Genomic DNA, 26,121 nt, shown 5'->3' with positions numbered 1-26,121 from the left:
ACTAATATGGGACATTAATACTACAATAACTGAAATTGTCTAGGGGTGTCTTCTAAACATTTGAGAATTACCATAAATAAAAATTTACTGCAAAAATTTTTCGGTACACTGCTTTTGAAAATGTAGTTTGTGTAAAATAAGTGTATTATTCGAAAGAGAAATCTTAGTGGACTGGATGGTAACACTTACGAAAATATCTGATCTTTATAATACTGTCTCCTCTTTTTTATCATTGTGATTTAGTGCAACTAGAAAACAAATACTGGACTAAATATAACTGACTTGCATTTTACTTTTCAGATGCAGCTAAATCTGAAAGGAGAAATAGTAATCCTAGATGAAGCTCATAATATAGAAGATATAACAAGGGAAGCCGGAAGTGCATCTTTCAATATGCTGTCTGTTATAAAGGCCAAGAAAGACTGTTCTGCATGTGCTGTAAACAATCCACTTTATACTCCACTGGTAGGCTTTGTTTTCTGCAAGTAAAGTCTCATAATCATTCTCATCCAATTGCATTTGATTTCTTGCTCTTATGCCAGCTGTGACAGCTAGTAGCAGCTCCTGTCATGTACTAGTGAAATAAAACCATGGAATTCATACAGACACTTATTCAGTAATGGAATGCTAAGTATTTTTTAAAATCATTAAAAATAAATAATAAATAAATAATAGCAATTGGATCATCTTTGTTATAATTAAGAAAAGTTTAGTATTTATTATTCACAATCACAGCACTTCCTTATGCTAACAAACGAATTACTGGTAAATTCTACACCTATTGATTTTTGCTTCTCATGTTTCTATATATTTTATTTGCATCTGCATACTGTGCATTTTTACTATCTTAGCTCTCATCCTTGATCTGTTAGTTTCCTGGAGCCCAGTATTGTCAGTAGTTTCAAATTTTAAACTTTGCAGTTAGCTTATTGACTGTTCTAATTCTTTCTGTCAGATTCATGTAGTAGTAGTAGCAGCAGCAGCAGTGACAGTAGCAGTGTGAGAGTGTCTGTAGCCATACCACTGGATGGTGGTCTGGATTACTCCAAATCCTGAATCATGAGAAAGACAAGACAGAAATGAGTCAGATTTACTAATTTAATAACAGTTGTGATTCAGTTTCCAAGACGAGTTGCCAGTGCTTTATACTTATAGGTAAAAAATACAGTTAAACTCAAAAGAAATCTTAGTATTTCATAGGATTGTTAGATAAAATAAGGGGATGAGAAAAATATGAGACCTGGCGAATCAAGGAAAAGTATATCATTACTTTTATATACAAAAGAAAGTATTAAAGTGTGTCAGACTGGAGAATGAAAACGGAGAAGCAAAGGGAAAGAAATTTGTTAAAAATAAACGTAAAACAAACCTTGAGAAAAGTATATGTTTACTTTCTTGTTTAATAAACCTGATAAAATGCATGTTTTTGTGAAAAACTGGGGATAATGGAAAGTTTGTGATGGAACATACATTCTGAAATATAGATTTATATTGAATTAGACAAGAGAGGCTTTCAAATGCACTAGTGCAATACATGTGAATGAAAGCATATATTGGCCATTTCTCCTCCCCCTCCCCCTACCTCCTCCCCACTCCCTCATCCCCCCTCCCTCCTCCCCCCCTTCTGCCCTCAGTCTGTGTCATATACAAGTACTATTGTGTGTATGTTTCCTGTTTTCAGGCGGAATTTTTAAACAGCTTCCATACCTGGTTCACATCACAGACATTGGGTCAAAGAGATGATGCAGGGAAGGAGACACTAATTCTTCCAGGAGCAAAAGCTATTGCTAGTCTGGGCCTGCATAAAATAGATGAGCAGAGAATTGTACAACTTAAGGTACGGCACTGCTTAGTGTAGAAAAGTTTATACGGCTTCGTACTTGCCTTATTTATATTGAAGTGAACTTTTAAAAAGTTTTATCTGTTTTTAAAATAGTTGTAACTTCTGTTTATACCTTTTTTCTGATGATTAATATTTATAAATAGAAAATTGTAGTTTTCTTACATGTCACCTTTACACTGCAACATAACCATGAAATTATTCATCAGTCAATGCAATCAAAGAGAAAGTTGAGTGCCTGCATTGCTCATATGACTGCTTCTTTTCATGAGAAACTTTAAAAACTGTCCCAAGTGCTTGAAATGTATGGACACAAGTTTATGACATAGGGGTAGGGTAGGGTACATGTAGCAACATGATTCAGCTGTTAATTTACATTAATTTGTTTTGATGGTCAGGACTGCAAATTTTCCTAATTATTAATTACATGTGTTTATAAACTTCACCTTACAGCAGACGGAGCCCCCTCATCCTATGGTCTGACTGACATGCTCTTCTTTTTTAAACTTTCTCAACTCTAACATATCTTTCTTTCATCCTTGACATGGGAACAAATAGTCTCAAAAGCTAGGATAGCTTCTTCTAATTTTATTGTTTCTGTGTTACAGTACTAAGAATTTTGCATCTTGTAGGTAAGTAAGTACTGATCAATAGTATGTCATAATTTTATAGTTTTCTCAAGTGAATTTTCCTTTTGATACAAAAGTAAATCATATGCACTTAGAATAGAGTGATGTAGAAACAAAACGGAGAAACAAGTAATTTAAAATATCATCATCCCAGTGGAGCAAAATGATTTTGTAGATATGGTATATACTGAAGACCAACTTGCAAAGTTTCAACTGTGTTCAGGTCAAATTACCATTCTCCTGAGACATTAAAAAAATAGAAAAAACTGCTATTTCAATTGTTTGAAAAATATTATCCGAGTTAACGTGTGCGAAACAGAATAAAAAAGGAAGACTTACAAATTCCATTACAGGTTCAGCTCAGTGACATAGTAGAAGAAATACGACAAAGGAGAGAAGAAAGGAAAGAGAGGAGACAGAGAAACAACAAAAAAAATCCTATATCATTTTCTCCAAACACTCGTCAGTTGCTTGAAAGTGTTGTTCGTGTTCTTCAGTTTGTTTATGGTGAAAATCTTAAGCATCTGGAGGATTATGATTTTGTCCTTACAAGAGATAAGCATCAAAGAATGCCAAAGGGTCTGGTAAGTTCATTTCTAACTACCCACATGTTGTAAATCCATCATACAATAAACACATAATCAATATATGTAGTGTTCTTGTATGGTCCCAAATTGTGTTCTGTAGATTTCAGCCTGCAGGAGAAAATTCAAGAATTGATTTAAAGTCATGAAGTATATTCTTAAACATTAGTGACTACTGCTGTACACTACACTAATATTGGCAGTAGTTTCATGTACCTGATGTCAGTTAAGACCATGTGGTTCATTCTTTTCCAAAGGTTCATTTGAATATCCCAGTGTTCTACAGGACTAGGCTTTATTGGAGAGGGTATGTCCTTGCCCTCTTTTAACATGTTAATCTGCTCACTCAGACACTCAAAGTAGGCCACATCTCATAGAGCGTCCGTACCATACCAACTTGACTTCCTCACATACACAAGAGAGGAAGGTACTTCGTTTGCAGTAAGGATTCTAGTTTCACTCAAGTTTGTATTCCACCTTTAATCACCAAGTAAGGTGGTGCAGATGTTAGCACACTGGACTTGTATTCAGGAGGGCAACAGTTCAAATCTGCATCCAGCCATGTAGAGGTAGGTTTTCCACAATTTCTCTCAATTAACCCACTCAAATGCTGGAATGTTAACTTTGAAAGGGCACAACCAATCTCCTTCCTCATCCTTGAAACATCCCAAGCTTGTGCAGCATTACTAATGATCTCAACATTGACGGTATGTTAAACCATAATCATCCTTCCTTCCTTCCATGTAAAATTACTGACTGATATGTCCTCCCCCATAAACAAAACAAAAATTACATTCTGAGTGCTGAAATAAATTAAAATCAGTGGAATTGTCTTGAGAAAATGTAGATAGTAGGAAATAGACTATTTGAAGTGAGAATGATTACAGCTATTGAAATTATGATACATTGATTAAAGTAAGTTTATGTAACTTATGAAACTTTCATATAATTCATTCCTATCTCTAGCTGATAATAACTTTTTGTCTGTTGCATTGTCTTTGTAGAATGAAGCTGACTTGCGTGCTGGATCACTGTGGCAGTGCAATTTGGATATTTGGTGCCATAATTCAGCTGTTGTCTTCAGTGAACTTAGTTCTGTTGTGCGCTCCTTGTTACTATCTTCAGGGACATTGTCGCCAATGCATTCCTTCTCATCAGAGCTGGGAGTCAGTTTCACAAATTCTCTACGTGGTCAGCATATTGTTGACAGTTCCCAGGTATATACCAGTTTATAGTCTCTGAAAAAATTTTGAAATTTTATTTGTCATTACCTCATGTCTCCAAAAATGACATATAATTCCAAAGATGGTCAAATACAGTAGAAACATAAATAAAAATGTGAATAAATAAATTTTACAGTTCTTATATTCAGGAGGTGGTTTCCATTATTGCTGATAAACACATTTAAGAGGTGGGGATTAATAGTCCATCCTCATGGAGGAAAGGTGTGTCATTATGATGCCAGCTCACAAGTGAGAGAAGGTGAAGAATGTTTGATGACTCATGTATCCAGTCAACCAAGGCACGTAGCGAGAGACAGAAATGCAAAGCATTCAGGCAGCAGTGATGGCTAAGCAACAGGATAAGAGGTTTTCCCCTGTCCATATAGCATACCTGCTGGCTGAGAAAGTTAGACTTGAGACAAAGGTAGAAAAAAGGACAAAACAAAGATGGAAATCAATATATTTGAATGAAAATATATTACAAACCTTCCAAACATATTACAGGAAAAGCAGGGATGCCAAAGAAATCTTGGCAATGAGATGAGATCATTGCAACTTAATTCTTGACCTAAAATTATGAAAGTTGCGATTTTTTCTAATTACTGTAGTTTATAAAATTAATAACAAATGAACCACCAATGCAATATGCTCATAATGTGTGTCATAAGAAAGTTGAGAAAGCCAGTAATCACCTCAACAAATTACATTTCAAATTGGGCATATGTATAAAGAATTACGGAACATTTATTAAAAGTTAATATGTAATGTGCCAATACCAGTGATGCTCCACAGTTACACCTAAAATGAAAGCACCATGCATGTCCCACAGCTTTACCTGACATCTATAATGGATGAGAAAACACTATCTGCTATTTGATAGGTTTGAGAATGAAAACATGGTCCAAATAGGCTGTATTCTTATTTTCTGTGCAGTTGGCTAGTTTCAACCATGGGTCATTTTGAACACATATGTTAAGATTCCAGCTTCATTTCACATTCTAATACATCACTGGTGCGTGTGGACAGGTATACATCATATTTCTGCGAGTATGTGGCACAAAAACAATACAGTCGTATACATGATTATTTCCATTAGCTGACTCAAACAATAAACTACCATAGTATAGATGCAGCTGTTGATATCTTAACAGCTGTACCTATACCATGAAGTGACAGCTTTTTGTTTGTGTCAGCTAATAATCACAATCATGTGTATTGTATTGTTTTTGTGCCACATAAATATGATGTATACCTGTTCACATGTACCTGCAATTTATTAGAACATGAAGTGATGCTGGAAGCTTATGATATGTGCTTGAAAATGACCCATGATTGAAACGACCAATTGCATGGAAAATAAAAAGAATACAGCCTGATTCACAGAAAGGAAAAAGAGTACAGCCTACTTAGACCATGCTTTCATTCTCAAAACATGGTGTAGCCATGGACCCTGCACAAAGATAAAATTTTAAAATATTTGATAGATATTTATAATTTGGAGTTAAGTTTTGTTGCATTGCAAAGATGGATGTAGGTATGCAGTCATTAACTTTGTTGATAAAATGTTTAAAATAGTGTAGATACTTTCATGAGAGGTAGCAAGGTAATCACAGTAATTTTGTCTGTTTTGTAGTACATTATGTCTATGTATAATAAACTTTAAATTTGAATGGAGGCCATTATTTAAGCAAGCAAGGATGACATCACAAAGGGCATTTAAGCATAAGCAGTAAGCCGTAGATAGTCTTTTGCTGGTCGGCAGTTCTTTGAGCAGTGCCTTTAGTAAGTTGTGAGAATCGGTGAGTTTGTTGAGGAGGCTACACGGTGAAGCAGATGTACGTGTGTGGTAGAGACATTGGAAAGTCCAGGATGGAATAACAATAATACTATGAAAAGGGTACATTGCTGCTCACCATATAGAGGAGATTCTGAATCATGGAGAGCTCAACGAAAAGATTGATATACATTCAAACGTCTTCTGAAGTAGAATACACACACATCCACAACTCACATGCATGACCATTATCTCCAGCTTCTGTGGACAGAAGGCAGACAGCAACTGCAGCTGATTGGAGAATCAGTCTGGTGTGGGTGTTGGATGTAAGGAGGGTTGGGGCAGGGGGGGGGGGGGGGAGCAGAGTAGGGGTGGAGAAAGATGTAGTGTTGTAGTGTTACTTGGAGGAGCATTCAGGGATGTGATGGGGGCAGGTTAGGGCTACTAGGTGCAGTCAGGAGGTGGGGGGGGGGGGGGGGGGGGAGCAGGGGAGTCGAAAAAGAGAGAAAAGAAAAAATATTAGTGTTTGCACTAGTGGAATCAAAGGCAGAATAGTGCTGGAGTGGGAGCAGGGTATTGGATAGGTAGGTGAAGGACAGGGACTAGCGAAGGTTGAGGCAGGGGGGTTGAGGAAACATAGGATATATTGCAGAGAGAGTCCCCACCCACGTAATACAGTAAAGCTGGTGATAGAAAGGATCCAGATGGTGCAGACTGTGAAGCAGTCTTTGAAGTGAAGCACACTCCATTGAACATTGTGTTCAGCAACTCAGTGATCCAGTTGCCTCTTGGCCATAGTTTGTCGGTGGCCATTCGTGCAAACAGACAGCTTGCTATTTGTCAAGTCCATGTAGAAATCAGGACAGAGGTTGCAGCTTAGTGTGTAGATCACATGACTGCTTTTACGTGTTGCCCTGCATTTGATGGTATAGGAGATTCCTGTGATTGGACTGGAGATGGTGGTGGTGGCAGGGTGTATGAGGCAGGTCTTGTATCTAGATCTATTACAATGATATGAGTCATTAGGCAAGAGGTGGGGAGCAGAAGTAGAGTAACGATGGGGGAGGATATTGCATAAGTTCAGTGGGCAGAGGAATACTACTGTGGGAGGGGTGGGAAGGATAGCGGGTGGCATATTCCTTATTTCAGGGCACCAGAGTAGTTGGAACTTGGGCAGAGAATGTGATTGCTCCTTTGTGGCTGGATGGTGGGTATGTGGAAGGTGGTAGTTGACTCAAATGGTAAGGCATAGGAGATCAGTTTCTACTCAAGGTTGGAAGGGTAATTTTGGTCTCACACTCCAAATACACCAAGGGCCTCACTGAAGCCTTCACAAAAGGGAATTACACTCATAACCTTGTACAGAAACAGATCTCCAGTTCCTTCTCTTTCCAGTCACCTTTTGTCCTTCATACCCACTGACTGGGTATGAAGAAGCAATCCCCTTGTGACTCAGTGCCACCCAGGACTGGAACAACTGAACTGCATTCTCCACCAGGGTTTCATCTACTTTATTTTTTGTTAATGTGTCTGTCTACTACATCAGAGTTTGAGAAATATTTCTATATTAAATGAATGGGTTTCAAAGCAACTGTGTGTGACGGGTTCCTGAGACATAATGAGGAGACAAGCCAACAAAGAATTAGATCGACCATCACCCACACCGGTTGCGACATATAAAACTGCCAATGTGCATCCCACATGGTAGCTGGACTATGGCCCGAGGTGCAGAAGTTGGTAATCGTGTGCATGGCGTGTGCCTGCTTGTATGTATGAATGGTGTGTTTCTCTCTTTTGCTGATGAAGGCTGTGGCCTAAATTTTTATGTAAGTGTCTTTTAATTGTGCCTATCTGCAACTTAACATGCCTTGTTTATGGTTAGTAGCAGTCTGTCTTGTTGATATTCCTTCCTGGAGTTTCCATTGTTTAAACTTCAGTTTATGTTGCAACTGAAAGTGGGAGCTGCAATTATGGACATAAATGTTTCTGTTTTCATGAGGTACAGTGCAATTAAATTAACTTCGTTCACACTTGTTTCTGTATTCAATGCTTTGCTTACACTATGTAACTACATATTTTGCACCACTTAATGAATCATTTTAATTGTTTTCATTTGAATGTGAAAATCCATGTGAGGCCACCATTCTTATATGTCCAAAGTTAATTAAATAAATATGCTTTAATTTGAAGTTTACCTATCTGATTTAGCTTACATCATTGCCATACGAGAATTTTATCCACTTATTTCATATATTTTGCCCGCATTAGACTTATGTATGTGTCCTTTATTTTTTGTTAATGTGTTTGTCTACTAAATAAGAGTTTGAGAATTATTTCTATATTAAATATTTGGGCTTCAAAGTGACTGTGCATGACCAACCCCTCAGACGTAATGAGGAGTCAAACCAACAAAAAATTAGGTCGACCATAACTCACACTGGTTGCAGCATATAAAACTGCCAGTGTGCTCGTAATAGGGTCTTTTTAGGGAAGGAGGATAGTTCACCCTGGCCCCAGTTTGAGTATGATTCACATATTGTGTATTTTTTTATTGTGTGCCACAGCAATATTGAAATTTGACCTCCTGCTTGGAAGTACTACTTAGTCATTCTGTCTCCTTGTAATTTTACAACTCACTCAAGCGAGCTGTCCTGCTTGTATGAGTAAATAAATTAGCTAGTTGAAACATGTTAATAAAAAATTAATGTTAAGAGTGCTGAAAATAAATTAATATACATCCCCTCAAAATTCCAGTATTTGTAAATGTCTAGTCAAATATTAGTGGGTTCTAAAAGGTGTACAGATTATGTAGTGAAGTACAGCATTATTATGTATATAACATTGGTATGTGTAAAGAGAGTCACTCATGGAAGGAGGGGTCCAGCAAATGATAGATACAGAACAAGAAGTTGAAAATTCTAACACAATCTTCATTTTTTCTGTTTTCTTTTGTTCCGAAGTTGCTCCAAATTCATGGAGGTATGTTCCGTCTTTGCAACTAAATCAAAGGCAGTTTTGTTTTTGCCATACACATTTCACTTCTTTTCTTTATGAAGCAACTTCAGTGGTGATTTATAATGTTGTTATTCTAAATGTGTGGTCCTGTAGATATGTGCATTCGGTTCCCATGCTCCAGTTGGCTGATTTCCAGCATTTTACACTGAGATTTATTACAGCGCATCACTTGCACTTTTCATGGAAGTGCATGTGATGTTTTATAATAAATGTGGGTGAAATAATGCCGAAAATGGCCAGCTGGCGCATAAGAACCAAATGCACACATGTACGGGACCACACATATAGACTAACAACATTTTAAATTGCTACTGAAGTTGCTTCATAAAGAAAAGAAGTGAAATGTGTATGGCAAAAACAAAACTGCATTTCATTTAGTTGCAAAGACGGAACACATCTCTATGAATTCAACATAAAACAATACACTGAACTATATTCTCCTAGTTTTGATGATATATTACCTCTGTGTTGTGAGTGAGTGGTTGACTATACTCATTCAGTTACTTACAGTCCACCAAAGTAATTTTTTGTTCATGTAGCACAGCAAAAACTATGGAAGTATAGAATATAAATTTATTTTGTAGAAAATGGGGTTAACAGGTTTCATCATCAGGGCAGTCACAGAAACATGAAATTCAATAGAAGAGGAAATAAACAAACGCTTCTTGATGCTGCTGTGGTGAAACACATTTGGTCAAAGACAAACAGATAATGGTGTTCTTGCTAGAAGGCAGACCATATTACACATGTAGGCCTTCTTACTGTGTAAAAATGATTCTGATTTTATGTTCCCAGGTGTTTGTTAGGTCTGTTTCAAAAGGACCAAGAGGCAACCTTCTGAGCTCAGAGTACAAACATGCTAGGAATTTGAACTACCAAGATGATCTGGGAGAGCTGCTGTTGGGCATCTGCCAGATTGTTCCACAAGGAGTGCTTTGCTTCTTCTCTTCTTACAGGTTCATGGAACTAATTACCACAAGGTGACTAATCATCTCTTGCTCATATTCTTTCTTCTACTACTTAGAAATAAGATTCTTATAAATATTATTAAAAATAGTGTAGTGAATATAATGGTATAGATGTTGTTTTTAATTATTGCTGCTTACCCCCTTTTTAAATAAATTCATTCTTGAAGATTCAATTTGTCACAAATCTGTGGAATTTATTTAATAAAATATGTTATTGTTCCATACATATTTTGTTACTCATCAACACTTTAAGCATAATCTGTCTTTACTTAGTAATGTCCAATTTTTTCACTTGTAAGTGCAGATAAATCATCTGTGTGTTTGTTATAAGTTTATGGAATTATGCTGCTTGTTAAAACTGTAGGCTATTGTAAGCTTCAGGTTTACAGTGAATATCTGACTTCCAGAGCCATAGATTTCCACCTTACGACAAAGAAAATGGAAGAAACTGGGAACACGGAGAATAAAAACACTAACTAGCAGTCGTAGAATACTAGGGAAGTGCAATCAGCCTGCAGAGGAGATTGCATGCAATACAAGTATGTGACCCATCCTAGAACACTCCGCAAGCATGTGGTACCAGATAGAACTACCGTGGGACTACCGAATGTCCACAAAGGGGAGGGGGAGGTGCAACACAAATGGTCACAGGCTCACTTCACATAAGAAAGAGTGCCACAGAGGTGCTGAAAGCACTGAATTGGCAGACTCTTGAAGATTACACAGACTGAAAGAGGGCTATGGGAGTGCAGCAGTATATTTCAAATTGATGTGTTCAATCCCTGCCCACCATTATGTCAGATAAGTATTTGTGTGTGACAACTTATTTGTTGTGAAATTTAAAACTTCACATTGTAGAACATCAGCAGTATACTCACCTTCTCCATCCCATAAGTTCGCTGTTGCCAAATACTGTATTTTCATTGGTCATTTGATGAAATACAATGAAACACACACAGTGGCCTATGCGTCAAACGTTTGGAGCTCCACCATCAGGGAATCAGTGGAAACATGACTGTCTGAGTTCCTTATCAGTTGATATGGCACAGGGTGTCTACAACCCGGGACAACTGGGGGATCCGGGAAAAACCCAGGAATTTTTTCATCTGGGAGAAAGCCGGGAAAAACCCGGGAATTTTTTTGAATTCTGGGAATTTTTCATTGTTTTGGTTCTCAGTTAAATTTTTGTAATTTTGACTGGTAAGAAGCAATACGCTAACAAAGAATATTACTGTATCCTGCTACTGCAGAATAATACTGCAGCCATAAAACATGAACGAGAGAAAAAACTAAAATAAAACTTAAATTGCAAAGCAAATGCGCCATATACAGCAACAAAACATAGTGCTCATACAAGCGTCTGCCAACAGCAAAATGTTTCAAAGGCTTTAGGAAGACTATGCAATGCTTCGTAACAACAAATTGCCTCCGATGAGCATGACATCACAACTGTTAACATTAGATTTATTTTAGCAGTTACGAGTGGGATCACGCACATGTGCAGTTGAGTAGTATCTTCTTCCACTTCTGGCTACAGAAACATGGCCTTTGGCTGTGTAAGCAGTCGCAGTTAAAAAAAAAAGCTAGGTGCTACCGGGGTAAAATTTTGCTGGTGCACCCAAGCTGCCAGATTGCACAGCAGCAGCAGCCCTGGATCTAGTTGGGGGGGGGGGGGGGGGGGGGAATTCGTATAAAACTTGTTTCTCAAAGCGCTTAGCATTCAGCGCACGTTGGTCTATCGATAATTTGAATGACTTTGAACATTGTTGAACACATTCTAAGTTGATTTGTGAATCCGTGCATAGTGTACGTGATGTCTCTGTCAGTGGAATCCTCGTCACATCTAGAAATAATCTTTCCTGCAGACAAAAGGGGCTATATGAGCTGAGCAGAGTATAGCTGAACGAAAGAAAGCCAACCACTGTCTGATTATGTGGTTGATAGGGTTTGAGAATGATGAGCGTTGTTACGATTGCCAGCAAAATCCATAGATTCAGACTACCAGAGTGTGAATAAACGACTAAATTTACTGGCACATTTGTGTGATATGTCTTAAAATGTAATACGTGCATAAAAGACCAACATTATATGTGAAAGCTTTGTTTTTCGTGTAGCAACATTATATATAACCTTTAACTTTTCCTGTTCGTGTGTTCGTGCTACTTAATGGTGATGTCGCTATTGGCTGACTACACCACATGTCCGAAGCTCTGAATATCCACTGTCATCGGCTGGCGAGATCACGTGACATGATCTATGACTGGCTTACAAATACGCATCGCAATCTCGATTTCAATGCTTCGGAAAGTAACATGCGGTGCCTGGTGGAATTCGAATTTATACTTTCGTAATACAAAAATATGCAGCGTACATGTTACTGCACATCAAACATCTTTCCAAAAGGTGTTTCGTTTTCTAAAGTGCCGGGAAATTCTACGCCCATGTATAAAAACATAACCATTCAAAGGATTGATAAGTTATACAGTTCCGAGAGAAAATATACTGTCAATTAACAGGGAAAAACTATGTTTCCACCCGGGAAATACGGAAGAAATCTGGGAATTTTTTTTCCTTGTCCACATATACACCCTGTGGCAGCTTGTGGATACGTTCTGCATACAATTCTGTCATAGGAAAATGTTGTACTCTGCATATCTAGCATATTCTGTGATTTTACTGTATGAAGACATTAGATTTTATATCAATGAGACAAGCTTTCACCATGGAGGGTGTGCGGCACAGTGCACATACTTGCAGCAGAATAGCATGCGCTCAAACAGCACATGCACATTGCCAACTGGATACATCACACTTGTGCCAGTGGGGGCTTAAATATGAGAGATCAGTGCATTTTTGTCAGTATTCACTAAATGACAGCCAGAATACTCCCTGCCGAAATATCATTCCATCAGTTCACCTGAAGTTGTATGGAACAACTTGTGTGTTGTCCACCATGTTGTCACCTATTGATACCATTACGTATCAAAATAAAAAATTTGGTTTCACAATTGAATAAATGTCTCCTTTACAGTGTTATAATACATCTGTTGTATATTTTGGTAGTTTTGATTGGAGAGATTTTCATTTCCTACATTCTGTTTTTCATGTTACCTGTCTATCGCTATCTTAGTGTCAAAAAATCTGTTTATAAGTGTTGAATGTTAGACTTACCCTTTTGATCAAATTTGTGCCTGATGGAATCCCTGTTGGTTCTGTATTAAATCTGTGGTTGTTTTAACTCTTCTTTTAACTATAGCAAAATACTGTGCCCAATGGTAGGAAGAAAACACAGGTTGTACTCATTTACAAGAAGGGCCACAGAAGCGGTCCCCAGAGCTATTGGCTAGTAACTTGGACACCTATTTGTTGTAGAATCTTAGAATATATTCTGACCTCAAATGTAATGAGGTACCTCCAATAGATTGTCTTCCTTCTTGCCAGCCAGCATGGATTCCAACAACATTGATCATGTAAAACATTTTTTGTTGGGGGAGATTATAGCAAACTTCCTCACATGTTCAAAAATGTAAAACTGTCCTCTTCAGAAAGTGAGAAAATGGAGTATCATATGACTATCATATCAGTGAGTCACAGTTGGAATCAGTCAACTCATACAAATACCTTCATGTAACCGTTTGTAGTGATATGAAATAGAATAATCACATAGGATCAGTCATAGTCAAATCTCTTGGCACAGTGGGGTTCATTGGTAGAATACTAGGGAAATATAATCAGTCGACAAAGCAGATTGCAAGAAAGACACTTGTGTGACTCATCCTAGAATATTGCGCAAGCATGTGGGACTCAAACCAAATAAGACTAATAGGGGATATTCAGTGTTTTGTTTGAACCACGAGGGATTGTCATGGAGATGCTGAAACAATTGAATTGGCAGATTCTAGAAAATGGACACACACCATTCTGTAAAAGCCTACTTAGAAAGTTTCTAGAACCAACTTTGATTGATGTATTTGATTAGTTGTTCTGGTTTTAACATCTGAGGAAGTAGTAGATACTGCTGTCAATAATCTTAGGATTATATTGTGCAACATTTTTACGTAGTGTAAAGCCTCTTGCATCATAACTCATGCCATCTTGATTCACGTTACGTTAATAATATTATTGAAGACACAGTTATTACATTTGTGTATGTGTGTGCGACACACAAGATCAACATCATGGCAATTCCGTGGCATTTCATAGTCCTTGAGATTCTTTTTAAGCATTCTTGAATAGATTTCCACTTTTTCTACTGCAGAAAAGAAACACTATAGTAAGAATTAGGTTTCTGTGATACTAGATTTCTTGGCACAAGTTAGTGATACTTCTTAGTGTTTGCTTATGTTCTTCAATACGTTTAAATTCTCGTAGTTTACCTTATAGTGTTGTTATTACTGTTCTTCAAGTTACCTTAATTTTGTTCGTTCAGTTAACAATAAAGTCTGGTGAACTGTGCTGTATTTCACAGATGGCAGCAGACTGGCCTCTGGGAGAAAATTTCACAGTATAAAAGAGTCTTCTTAGAGCCACGAACTTCTGCTGAATTGGAACCAGTGATAACTGAGTATTATGAATGTACAGCAGCAGGTGCACTGATGATGGCCGTTATGCGTGGTAAGATATCAGAGGGATTTGACTTTGCTGATGGTAGAGCTCGTGCCGTAGTTGTGGTGAGTAATTTTGTTTTTTCTTAATCTTAATACTAGACATTCTGGCTTCTCATTTGTTGTCACATTTTGGGGCGTTAGGAATTCAGTTTATGGTAATCTCAAAATAGACCTTAATACTACTTTCCTTCTAATCTTGTATTACAGTACCAACAATGTAGGAGAAGATATATTGCTACTTACCATAAAGAAGACATGTTAAGTTTCAGACAGGCACAATTAAAAGACACTTACACAAAACTTTTAAACAGAAACAGAGAAACACACCCTTACCCTACTATCCCTCCCCCTCCCTGCCGCAGCCTCCTCCTTACCCCTACCCAATCGCCACTCCCATCATGCACTGGTGCTGCAGCTCGCAGTGTTGCTTCAGTTGCCTGAGACTGCAGTCGTGTGTGTGTGTGTGTGTGTGTGTGTGTGAGAGAGAGAGAGAGAGAGAGAGAGAGAGAGAGAGAGAGAGAGAGAGAGAGACAGACAGAGAGAGATATATATATATCTATTTTTGACGAAGGCCTTACAGCCTGAAAGCTTTATTTGTGACAGTCCTGTTGTTGTGCCTGTCTGCAACTCAGCATCTCCGCTGTATGGTGAGTGGCAACTTTCCTTTTCATAATATGGAAAAACACACCATCCATGCTCAATTTCGATAGTCAGAGTTCAAATATTGTTGCTCCATCCAAGCAACTATAAGTCAGAACTCAGTGTGGTGCTATGGTGTGAAAAGTGTCAGCTTGGTGATATGCTCTTGTGATATGGCTACGTATGCAGAAGAGAAAATATGCAAAACTGAAACTAAATATAAAAAGTTATTTGTAGAGAAATTAAGATGAATCTGGCCAGAATATGTTAAAAAAACAAAACGTGGGAGAATGCCGTAAAACGAACTAGTAGCACCAGAAAGAGGCAAAAATGTAGATACTTTTTCGTATGACAAAATAAAGGATAGAACTGAGAAAACAAGATTGTGAACAAGTAAAGCAATCAGCAGTTCATTGATTAATGTAAAAGCTGCATTTATTTACTAGTCACTGTCCTGCTGAAGAACATATGTCCTTACATTCTCTGACCTGATAAACCTCCAGCCACTAGTGTTGCAGGAAATCCTTAAATCCAATTGCCAAAATATTGCAAGTTTCCATGATTCTTATCACTCAAAAGAATTCATTATTGATTGTAAATACCACTTCTAAAGCATCTTGAATTTATGGTCATCCCACTTTTGTGTGTTTCATTTTATTTAAGAAAGAATTTCAACTCTCTTATTATCAATGTTCTAAGCTACTGAACATGCCCTCTTCTAAAAACCATCCATTTCCTAAGGGAAAACTTAATCATATATCATTAGCAATTTATTTTGAACTGTAAATATTTCATCAGGGCAGATCTTATAACAACATTGTTTTGATCTCCTGAATTTAAAATTTCCAATCCACTATCTTATGCCATACTAATTACCCAGATGTTTCCATTTTGTGTACTAAACATGCACACTTTTTTGTGAGACAGTACCAAGCTGATGATGATAAGGATGAGTTTGTCCCAAATTCATAATCCCACTCAGAATTTATAAAATACTTAACAAGTGGCAAAGAAGGATTGTACTTTCAACATACTGAAATCCCTACAGAGAGAGTTTTCTTAAATTGAGCAGTTCAGTGTTATGTGTGCTATCCAAGATATTCCAATGCAATCAAGAACAGTGTGTTGTGAATAATGTTCCATTTACATAATTAGAAAAATACTTGATAATACCAGAGCCTCATAATTGTGGATTCCTGACATTTATTGCAATGTCAAAATATAATTTTAGTTTTGTGTCCATGCAACATTTGTGACAAACCATAATGTACCTCATAGAACATAGTGACAGAACAAATAATCAGTAGGTAGCGGCAATTTGATTCTAATGAAAAAGTGTTTTCCCACCTAAAAAGCACAAACACTTGTATGAGATGTGAGATATTCCTTAGTTAAACTTCATCAGTATTTGATTTCAGTATTGGGACAACTCAAAAGACACATTGTTCCTTCTAACTTTGATAAACCACTTTTCTCACTTTTATTTACCTTTATTCTATCCCGATCTCTGCTGGCAATGAAGACTCAGCCTCTCAGAAAGCTTTAAATTCAACAAAATGTTAGCTACTGTTATTCTTTTAGTTATTTTCTGATTTTACCAACTAGTAAGCAGGTACTATTCTTGTATCTCAAATACTGTTTCATACATTAAAGAATTTGTGGCAAATGTATGACAGTCCATTCCATGTTCTACCAGTTGAAACTACATGTATTAACCACTGTGATGTTCCCAAAAGTGATAATTTCCTTTTTGTAGCTTTCCTGGTTATCACATTTTTGAGAAATTGGAGACAAAATTGTAAAGTAGCAACACACAAAAAGCGTCTGTCCAAATTTATTTTTTCATAGTGTTAACTTTAATTATATTAAGATTTTTTATACTTTGTTACTAATTTTAGGTTGGTATTCCATACCCCAGTGTGAAGGACCCACAAGTCACATTGAAGCAGAAGTACAATAACCTGCACCCACAACTGCAGAATGGACGACAGTGGTACACTACACAAGCATACAGGTTTGCTAAACATGATTTATATTAAATATGACAATATATTTATTTTGAGTATCCTGAAGTAGATTTGTTTATAAGGGAACAAAGAAGACTCGTATTTGAAAACAACAAAATACAAAACAAACTAAAACCCTTACTTCATTTTTATACCTTCATTTCTTTGCACAATGAAGGCATGTATAACTATTTGTTTACTTAATTGTTTCCACATTGAGATTTTGGGATGGTCTCAAAGTCTGCTGACACAAGAGGTCAGAATTCTCAAAACATTACACCTTACATTGCATGTCACAGACTGGTACAGCATTTAATGTCATTTCCTCTTTGACTCATTTTTTATATGAACACACAGTCTGATCCATAAGCTCCCAAACTGAGGCAGCAACAAATTCAAAACCAGCTGCAAGTAAGTTTTAGTTGTCTATTCACTCAATTATGTCATTCAGTGTGAGTTCTGGTAGTAGTAGTGTGTCAGGATTGAGGGTAAGGTCAGATACCCCACTACAGGTTGCAATGGCTGAATCTGGTCAGATTTGCTGGTACAGATGTGTGACTCAGTGCGGAAAGCACTTGAGCGTGCAGTGTTGAAAAAAGGACTGCTTCATCATTGATCTGGACCTGCAGGGGAAAGTTGGCAGTAGTATAGTGTGCCCACATAAGGCAGGTGGCCGCTCAGCAGCTGGTCAGGCTCCAGGTGTGAACCATGGAAGACCCCCCACCCCCCGATAGGTCCCCTGAATTTGGTAGAAGTCAATCAGCATTTTGGTCTCCCAGATTGGAGGCATCAGTTCAACTCCCAGTGGCATTAGGACTAAGTGGTGCAGCTAGTAGTCCCACAGCCAATAGAGGCGATGTCTAGTAGTAGCAGCTAGATGGTCCATTTAAGCACTACAACTGTAGGAGAGTACCTCTCGTAGCTGGCTGCAGGTGACGATCGACACTAAATAGCTGAAATTGGCAGTATTTATGGTGGTTTGACCCCCACTGTTTTGCCAAGCCATCACTCCTCATCACTTTGAACAAGGAAGCAGTCCATAAACGGGCTTGGACGTGTGGTGATCTAGCTTGGCATTGCTACATTCTGTTTCTGCAGTCAGTGTGTTAAATTCCTGACAGCAGTTGTCAAAGTTAGACATGTGATAACTTGTTCCACAAAGAGGCCCAGGCTGCAATTCTTGCTGTGTCGGACTTGTAGCTTCTTGTGAGAATATGCCCAGCTAACTTCCCTTCTCAGAGGCTTCTTGCGTCAGCCCTTGGTGATACTTTCTAGTAACCGAGCCGTGAGTTTTCAACTGCCAAATGAAAGAGGCCATAGTGCAACACAGTCTTGTCATATCCTTATAATTGTTTCAGAATTGTTTTGCAGTTATCAGTCAAGCCTCATGGGTCTACTCAATTAAAGTGATTTTGAATCCTAAAAGGAGAAATATTTCAGAGGTGTCATATTTGGTGAAGAAGTTGTAATGTTGAGACTTGCTTTCCAGTGAGGAAGCAGTGGCTCACTACTGCTGATTGAGTCAAGGCATTGTTGTGTAGTACAAAGAAATCATGAATGTGAAGAGGTCTAGACAGATTCATTGAATTCAAGCTTGAATGCATTTTAACACTTTCTGATATATTTTCTTGTTTACTGTCCTGCCTGAAGGCAAGATTTCTTTGTGGGCAATACCACAGCTATTGCAAAAATGTGATCACCATAATTTCAACCAGTAGGCCGTAACAGACAGATGTCTAATAAATGCAGAAAGAAGAAATGATTAAAGAAGCATCAAGAAAAAAATTCCTAAGTTAAATATCAAATATTTCTTTAAACATGTATATGGCTCATGATAAACCATTTATTATTCTAATTACTTCACTGGACTCATGTGAAACACTCTTTAGGTGAATTACCATCACAAATATACACCAATGAGTGAAAATATCATGACAACTTGCTTAATTGGGTGTTGGTTTACCTTTTCAGTGCAATGCATCATTGATTCTGCGTGGTTTGGATTCAACAAGTCCTTTGTAGGTTTCTGGAGGTATGTGACATCAGATGCCAACACACAGTTCCTGTAAATTATAAATTATGGGCCAGTGGTTTGTGAGTACAGAGCCGGTATCCAGTAGCGTCCCAGAAATGTGCCATCAGTTTCTGACCAGATTAATTTGGTCTCCAGTACATCAATATGAGTTCACTATTATGCTCCTCAAATTACTGTAGCATGATTCTGGCCTTGTGAGATGGGCAGTTATCCTGCTGGATGATGTCATCCCAATCTGGGAAGAGATGCTGGTGGTGCACAGTAATGTTCATATAGTCCACACCTGTCATGGCACCCTCAGTTACTACCACAGATCACATGGAAGCCCAAATAAATGTCCACCATAGCATAATACTGCTCCCATTGCCCTGTGTCCATGATGCAGTGCATGTTTTGAGCAGCCATTTACCAGATGTTGGGTCAACATGGGAACACAAATGGGTGCTGTGGAACCCCATGATCAACAATGTACTCTGAATGGTGTGAGCCCAAACACTTGTGCCTACTTGTAATTGTACTCTTTAAGATATGCTGGAGATCCCACCTGCCCTGCTTCATAGAGTGGGCAAGCCTCCAGTCTTCACGTTCTGTGATGAGGCTTGGACATTTGCATACTTAATGGTTTCACCGTCCTTCAGCTATTTTCCATATACACTCACAACAACACAGAATGAACACCTACCCGGCTTCACCATTTCGAAAATGTTCATTCCCAGGCATCAAGCCATAACGATCTGCTATTTATCAAAGTCACTTACATAATAGGATTTACCCATATGCAGTCCATATCACTGCTAGAATGATACCTCATCACATTAATCTCTGACCCACTTATATACTCTCTTTACCGTGTCGTATGCCTGGAGTACCACCAGGTAGCATTCAGTCTCTGGTCAGCAGTAGTCATAATGCTGTGGCTAATCAGAGTATATTTCTATATTCCTGCAACATTGTCCTCTCTTTCTCCACACCTCTCCCCCTCCCACATTGTCCTCTCTTTCTCCACACCTCTCCCCCTCCCACACTCCCTTCCTCCCTCCCCTCCACCTCTTACTCAATTTCATTTTTGCCCTCATTGTGTACTTGTGGATTTCTATAGATTAGTTATTGTTAATATTTTTGTCATTTGTAAATTTTCAGGGCACTCAATCAGGCTCTAGGAAGATGTATAAGGCATATTGGTGACTGGGGAGCTATGATTCTAGCAGATCATCGATTTGAAAAAGAAAAGGACCATGCTCGCATTTCTCAGTGGCTTTTGGAACAGGTAAGTCAACAATGACTTGATTTATTGTTGTCGCTACAGCTTCACATTCAGTTCATTGCAAAAACTACTATAGACCTGTTACTATCATATCTGGAAACTAACAAACAGTGAAATTTGTAACTATAATTCGAAAAATCTAGAAATAATGTTAATAACTTGCCCAACTATGGCACAATATGTGTATATAGGTTGATTTAGTACCCTGTAAACAAGCATAGTAATAGATGTCAGGCTTTGTATTTTTCAATCTCTAGCAAAAGTGGCTTAAAAAAGTCTTGAAGCAAACAAGATAAAGATTAATAATGTATTTTGTAATAAAAGTACCAATGTAGTTATACTAGTGACACATTAAAACTGTATTCTAAACAGGTACTGATGGAGGTGTGTGAGGAATGAGAAAGTTGTAAGTTGTTGATAAGCAGTCACATAAGTTACTAATAAAAACAACAGTTGTGTAGAATATCAAAGAAAAATAAATTTCAGTAGAGTGAAGAAATGTAGAACTTCATACTGTACATGTTTTTAAGCTTTCATAACTATTGGCATATATTTATTTAATATTTTGTTAAATAGTTGCTAAAATGTTGAAGCCAGGCTCAGGAGCTGACTACACTTTTCATCATGACATTAAATTGCTCACTTCAAGAGTCACTAAATTTATGAATACAATAAGGTTGGTTTGTTATCAATATGTGACCTGTGTGAAGGCTTCACAATTGTTAACATACACATTAGTATGAAAAAATGATTACCATTCTACTTACAAATGGTTACAATAAAATTAAACAAGTATGTTTTGTTTCTGTAGCTTTCCCAGCAGATGTATTGTTCCATCAATTTCTCAGGGTGGTGTCTGGAACATTATTATTTCATCTTCAGGTGATTTTGCTACATTGCATAGCAATTACTGATTGACTTCCAAGGATATTGCTCTATTTGTTTATTCACTGAGATACCAGTGTGATTTAACAAAGAAGTCACAGAATGTGCACTAAATTTCATTTAAAACATGGAAACATGAGGTGAAAGATGCAAAACCATAAATGCTTATGCATCATATAGTTCATCATTCAGATTGTCAGGCAATGCAAAACCAAATCTAAAATGCCTATGAGAGCACACAAAAAATATGACTGGACTCCAAGTGGTGTCTAAATTGAAACTCTCAATCCAGTTATAAGATTGTCTGGTAGTAAGTGCTTCTTTCACCATGAAATCTGAGATTGTTGAGTATCTGTTGTTATGACTGATGGTGTGGACAGTACAAGGAGCAAGTAGTGCTGATCTAGAAGCAGTTTTTCCAGAGGCAGAGTGTTTATGTCATTTCAATCAGAACCTCTGAGTAGTTCCTATTAAATAAGGAGTGAGGGAATTTCAGTTAGCTGGGGTACATATCAGAATAATGTTGCTTCCTCAGATCCAGTATTGCAGTGTGACCAATTCTGATATCTTTACAAAGGCATCAGTCTGGCTGATAATGGCTGGTGTGCTGCTGATGTTCAATGAATTATTCTTCTGCAATATGTTGGACTTCCTGTACACTATGCACCTTATTGATGAAGAATTCTATAGCTTCCTGCCTTTTCTAGCTACAAATCCTCTTATTGATCCATACATTTGCTTAGGAATTTTTGTTCGTAGTTTGTACTGCCTGATAATTTTAATGGCAAACCATTTGATGTGTCATTACTATAGATTGGCAGTCTAGTTTGAGTGTTCATGGATCTTAGATGAATGTTGGTGCATGTTATTCATGTCTTATTGTGTATTCACATTGGCATCTCAGAGAATAAATAGTCACAGCATAATTTGGTCAACGTACCACCTTGACATTGCCTGTATGGTTTGTAAACAAAATGTTGAAAGATGAAATAACATTGCCATGGACACACTCCTGAAGGTTGTTGGAATAACATGTATGATGATGAAGGAAAACATAATGACATTCCAATCACAATCCTGAATAAGGCCCTACAAATAAAGAACTGAAGAAATGTTACTAACACAGAAAGAAAAAAAAAGAGATTGAACCTTGAATGGCATGATAATGAATGTTGCTAATATACAAGTGACAACCTATCAAATAAAAATAATATAAGTCCTTGAGCTGTGAGCGAAATGAAGAATGGGTTTTGCTTTTAGAATTTTAACATAAACTACTACAACCAGGTTACTTTTTAGTTTATGCCTTTCTTAGTAACATCCGAGAGCTTCAAAAAATTTGGTAAACAAACATTTGTTTCAACATTGCCCGTATTGTGGTAATAACTGCCTTTCATCTACATCTACATCTATACTCTTCAAACTACTTCGAAGTGCATGGCAGAGGTAACATTTAACAGCAGTGTTTTCTCCTTACTACGGCTCCAGCCACCTTTCCCCTTTTCTCTCTTGCTCCACTGACTGCCAAGATGCAACTTCCTTTTGTCAATAGTGGATCTAATAAACCTAAATCCTTATTTTCAGCTTGGCCACTACCACAGCTCCAGAGATCTACTGGAAAATCTTCACTCTTTCATAAAGATGCGGATGTCTGTTCAGTAAGTATTTAGAGATATAACCACATTCTGTAGATCCCATAATGAGGAAGAATCGTTAGCAACTTAGACGTGAATGTGATGTACAGCTTCAGAGATTCTGTAGACTACATAAATAACTATATTTAATTATAGGCATCATATGTTATACAGTATATCAAGGGCCTTGTCATATGATGTCTATTTCAAAACACCACAAATTAGTTTCAGGAAAACTATTACACCGAAAGAAGGTGCTCCTTATAAATGGTACAATGAAATACCAGAACTGAGCTAGGCATCAGAGTGGTGAAGATACGTGATATACATTCTGTATGGTGCTTTAAATACTGTCAGCTCACACACAGATGTTTCCCATGTTTTCCCTAAATCACTTAAAATAAATGCTGTAATGGTTCTTTTGGAAACAGTATGTGCAGTTTTCCTCCCTATCCTTCCCCAATCTAAGCATGTACTCAAGTCTCCAATGACCTCATCACCAGTGGGATGTTTTCTTCGTACCAATATGCTAAAATTTGGATTAGAAGATGGAAGACCTCTGTGAAGTTACAGAAGCTGATAAAAAAGAGTGAATTCCACTGCAAGATGACAATTTGGTATTTCAATGCAACAAAAAAAAAAAAAAAAAAAAAAAAAAAATGGTTCTCAAGTGAGAAACTTTTGGAATGACACTAGAAATGAAAAGTTAATACATTGTTGGATTTTTCTGAGGACATCATGTTTGTCCTTAACACGTTCAATCAGATGAAAACAAATAGAAAATAGACTTAGCAAGGATCAAATTATACTAAAAAAGCAGCTGATTATAATTTAAACTTACAAGGAAACAGATTGGCTGAACAGTACTTAACTTTGGGAAGTAAAATGTCAAGTACTGCTGGCACAAACATTTAAAAGCAGAAGCAGTGGTCTATGCAAAGTTCGATATATCTTTCCCATATTTAAAGACATACTAGCACAAAATTATGCTATTGCACATTCAGAAAGTCTTTTGTAGAGTAGGAGTTGAGGCTTGCAATGTACCCGTCCATCACAATTTGTTGTCGCCACTACTATTTTCGATGGTAAAGTATCATTTTTTTTCAAAAATACAAGAGGAGTAAGATTTACAATAAACTTTTTACTTGTCTGCTTTTCTTGTAGTTGACTCCAGTTCTTCACATCTAGGGCTGTATTCTTGAAGCTGAAATTTTCATATTTTAGGATCTCATGGTTCCAATTGACATAATTAACTTTGAACTAAGCCTGTGCAATTTTTTTTTTTTCCATGATAATTTATTCTCTCACATTTTTCTGTATCACATTGTCTTTTGAATCTTCACATTAACAATGCCAAAATTACATTGTTCTTCCCAATTAAAATAACGCATCTGGTCACATCAGAGGCATGCCCACTATTACTTCACTCTGTGCTAATAACAATATTCCAAAGGGTTTACAAATTTTCTTGACAAATGAAATTCTGTTAATTTATAAATGAATCCAGAAATAAAGATAATAAGCAATATCAGATAGTGTAATTAATAATAGAAAGTTTCAGTGTGCCAAATATTTCAAAGTTTCAAATGTTTCTAAGAATAATAATTTTAACTGTACATTCAGAGCTAGTACTTATCTATTGTAACAAAGAAAATAAACTAATTTCTTTTTATAGATTTTAGCTTGAAATATAACACATTGCGTACAAAATCATATGAAATTTTTCAGAAAAACAGCTGAGATAATATTAACTTGTTCAAAATTCAGATATGTTTCTGGTATTGACTACTTCTGTTGAGTAAAAGAATGCTAGAGGATGGTGTCACTTTATAATGTCCCCCTCACAAAATTTGGAAATAATGTGTTTACAATATTTTGTGACTTACTGTAAAGTAAGAAACGGTGTACAAAATGATACCAAAATATGGAATACAGATGTATAGAAGTATCTGATACATAATATTACAAAAAACATGAGAAAAACATCTACTATACAAGTAATAATTTATACATATACCAGGACATGGCTTTCGGATTTTCAGATCTGTGGAACATTCTGTCACAAGACAAATGATACAAAAGTCAAAACTGCGGCACGACCACACTAAACTATATAAATAAGAGCAGTGACAATGTAAATTACAACCATTACAAATTGCAAGCTTACATCTATAAAATCATATCTTCAAAAGAGAAGAGCAAAAATTCAAAGCATAAGTGTATGACGAGTGAGCCAACTCGAAACACTTATGACGACAGGTACAGAGCAGAAGAATATACTCAGTCATGAGTAGGAGTATAACACAAAATCAGTCAGCCACATAAAACATAGTATTTAGGATATGTGGACTCATGAAATGAGAAAATAATGAAAAAATATTAGGGCCTAAGCTTATGGTGTGGGGACCGACCCATGAATCCAAACCACACTGGGTACACACCAAACAAAAAATGTTTAAACACAACAAAATCAATAAAGTTCATAATCGTATCATTAAGTTCAATCATATGTAAAGAGTAATTATAGGAAGCATCTAACCTCAATCAATAGTTACACACTCTCCTTGAGTACACTCACAGTCACAATGACCAGGGGTACCCAAAATAGAGTTAGGCATGAGTTTTCCCACAGCTCAAGTTCCATTGAGATACAGTATTGCAGTACTCAGGATAAATACAGATAATCAGAGTCATAAATAGGTTTAAATGATGACATAATCGAGTAGCTTGAGGACCAAAATAGTGTATGAAATCTGACATTAGTACATCTTGTTATACTGTCTATACTAATAAATGTCTTCCACACTATTTGTTAATTGTTTATACAAATTAACCTATGTACATATTGGCCTAGAAGATTCATTTACAATTGATAAAAAAATACATAATATATTGGGAAGTTAATCCGCCTACTTGAAAAAACAAACATTTATGTGGATTAACACTGTCCATAGCAGTGACTGTTCTAGTTCCATGAATTCTTCATGTGGGATGAATACTTGGCTAACAATTTACAAA

The 26,121-nt window shown here is 37.0% G+C and overlaps 1 protein-coding gene across 1 annotated transcript in view; it reads left to right on the top strand.

The window, feature by feature from the left end:
* Positions 1-26,121, top strand: part of LOC124545453 — a 522,016-nt gene that overhangs the window by 484,331 nt on the left and 11,564 nt on the right. Inside the window, exons 10-18 of the mRNA XM_047124378.1 lie at positions 301-465; positions 1,682-1,837; positions 2,823-3,053; positions 4,058-4,270; positions 9,861-10,045; positions 14,502-14,703; positions 17,178-17,293; positions 20,461-20,587; positions 23,054-23,127. Coding sequence (XP_046980334.1) covers positions 301-465; positions 1,682-1,837; positions 2,823-3,053; positions 4,058-4,270; positions 9,861-10,045; positions 14,502-14,703; positions 17,178-17,293; positions 20,461-20,587; positions 23,054-23,127 — 1,469 coding nt within the window. The remainder of the gene's footprint in view (positions 1-300; positions 466-1,681; positions 1,838-2,822; positions 3,054-4,057; positions 4,271-9,860; positions 10,046-14,501; positions 14,704-17,177; positions 17,294-20,460; positions 20,588-23,053; positions 23,128-26,121) is intronic.

The sequence above is a fragment of the Schistocerca americana genome, chromosome 8 (assembly GCF_021461395.2).
Source record: "Schistocerca americana isolate TAMUIC-IGC-003095 chromosome 8, iqSchAmer2.1, whole genome shotgun sequence".
NCBI classification, from domain to species: Eukaryota; Metazoa; Arthropoda; class Insecta; order Orthoptera; family Acrididae; genus Schistocerca; species Schistocerca americana.
Note: the sequence above shows the minus strand (reverse complement) of the source record. Positions and strands in the feature narration are given on the sequence as shown.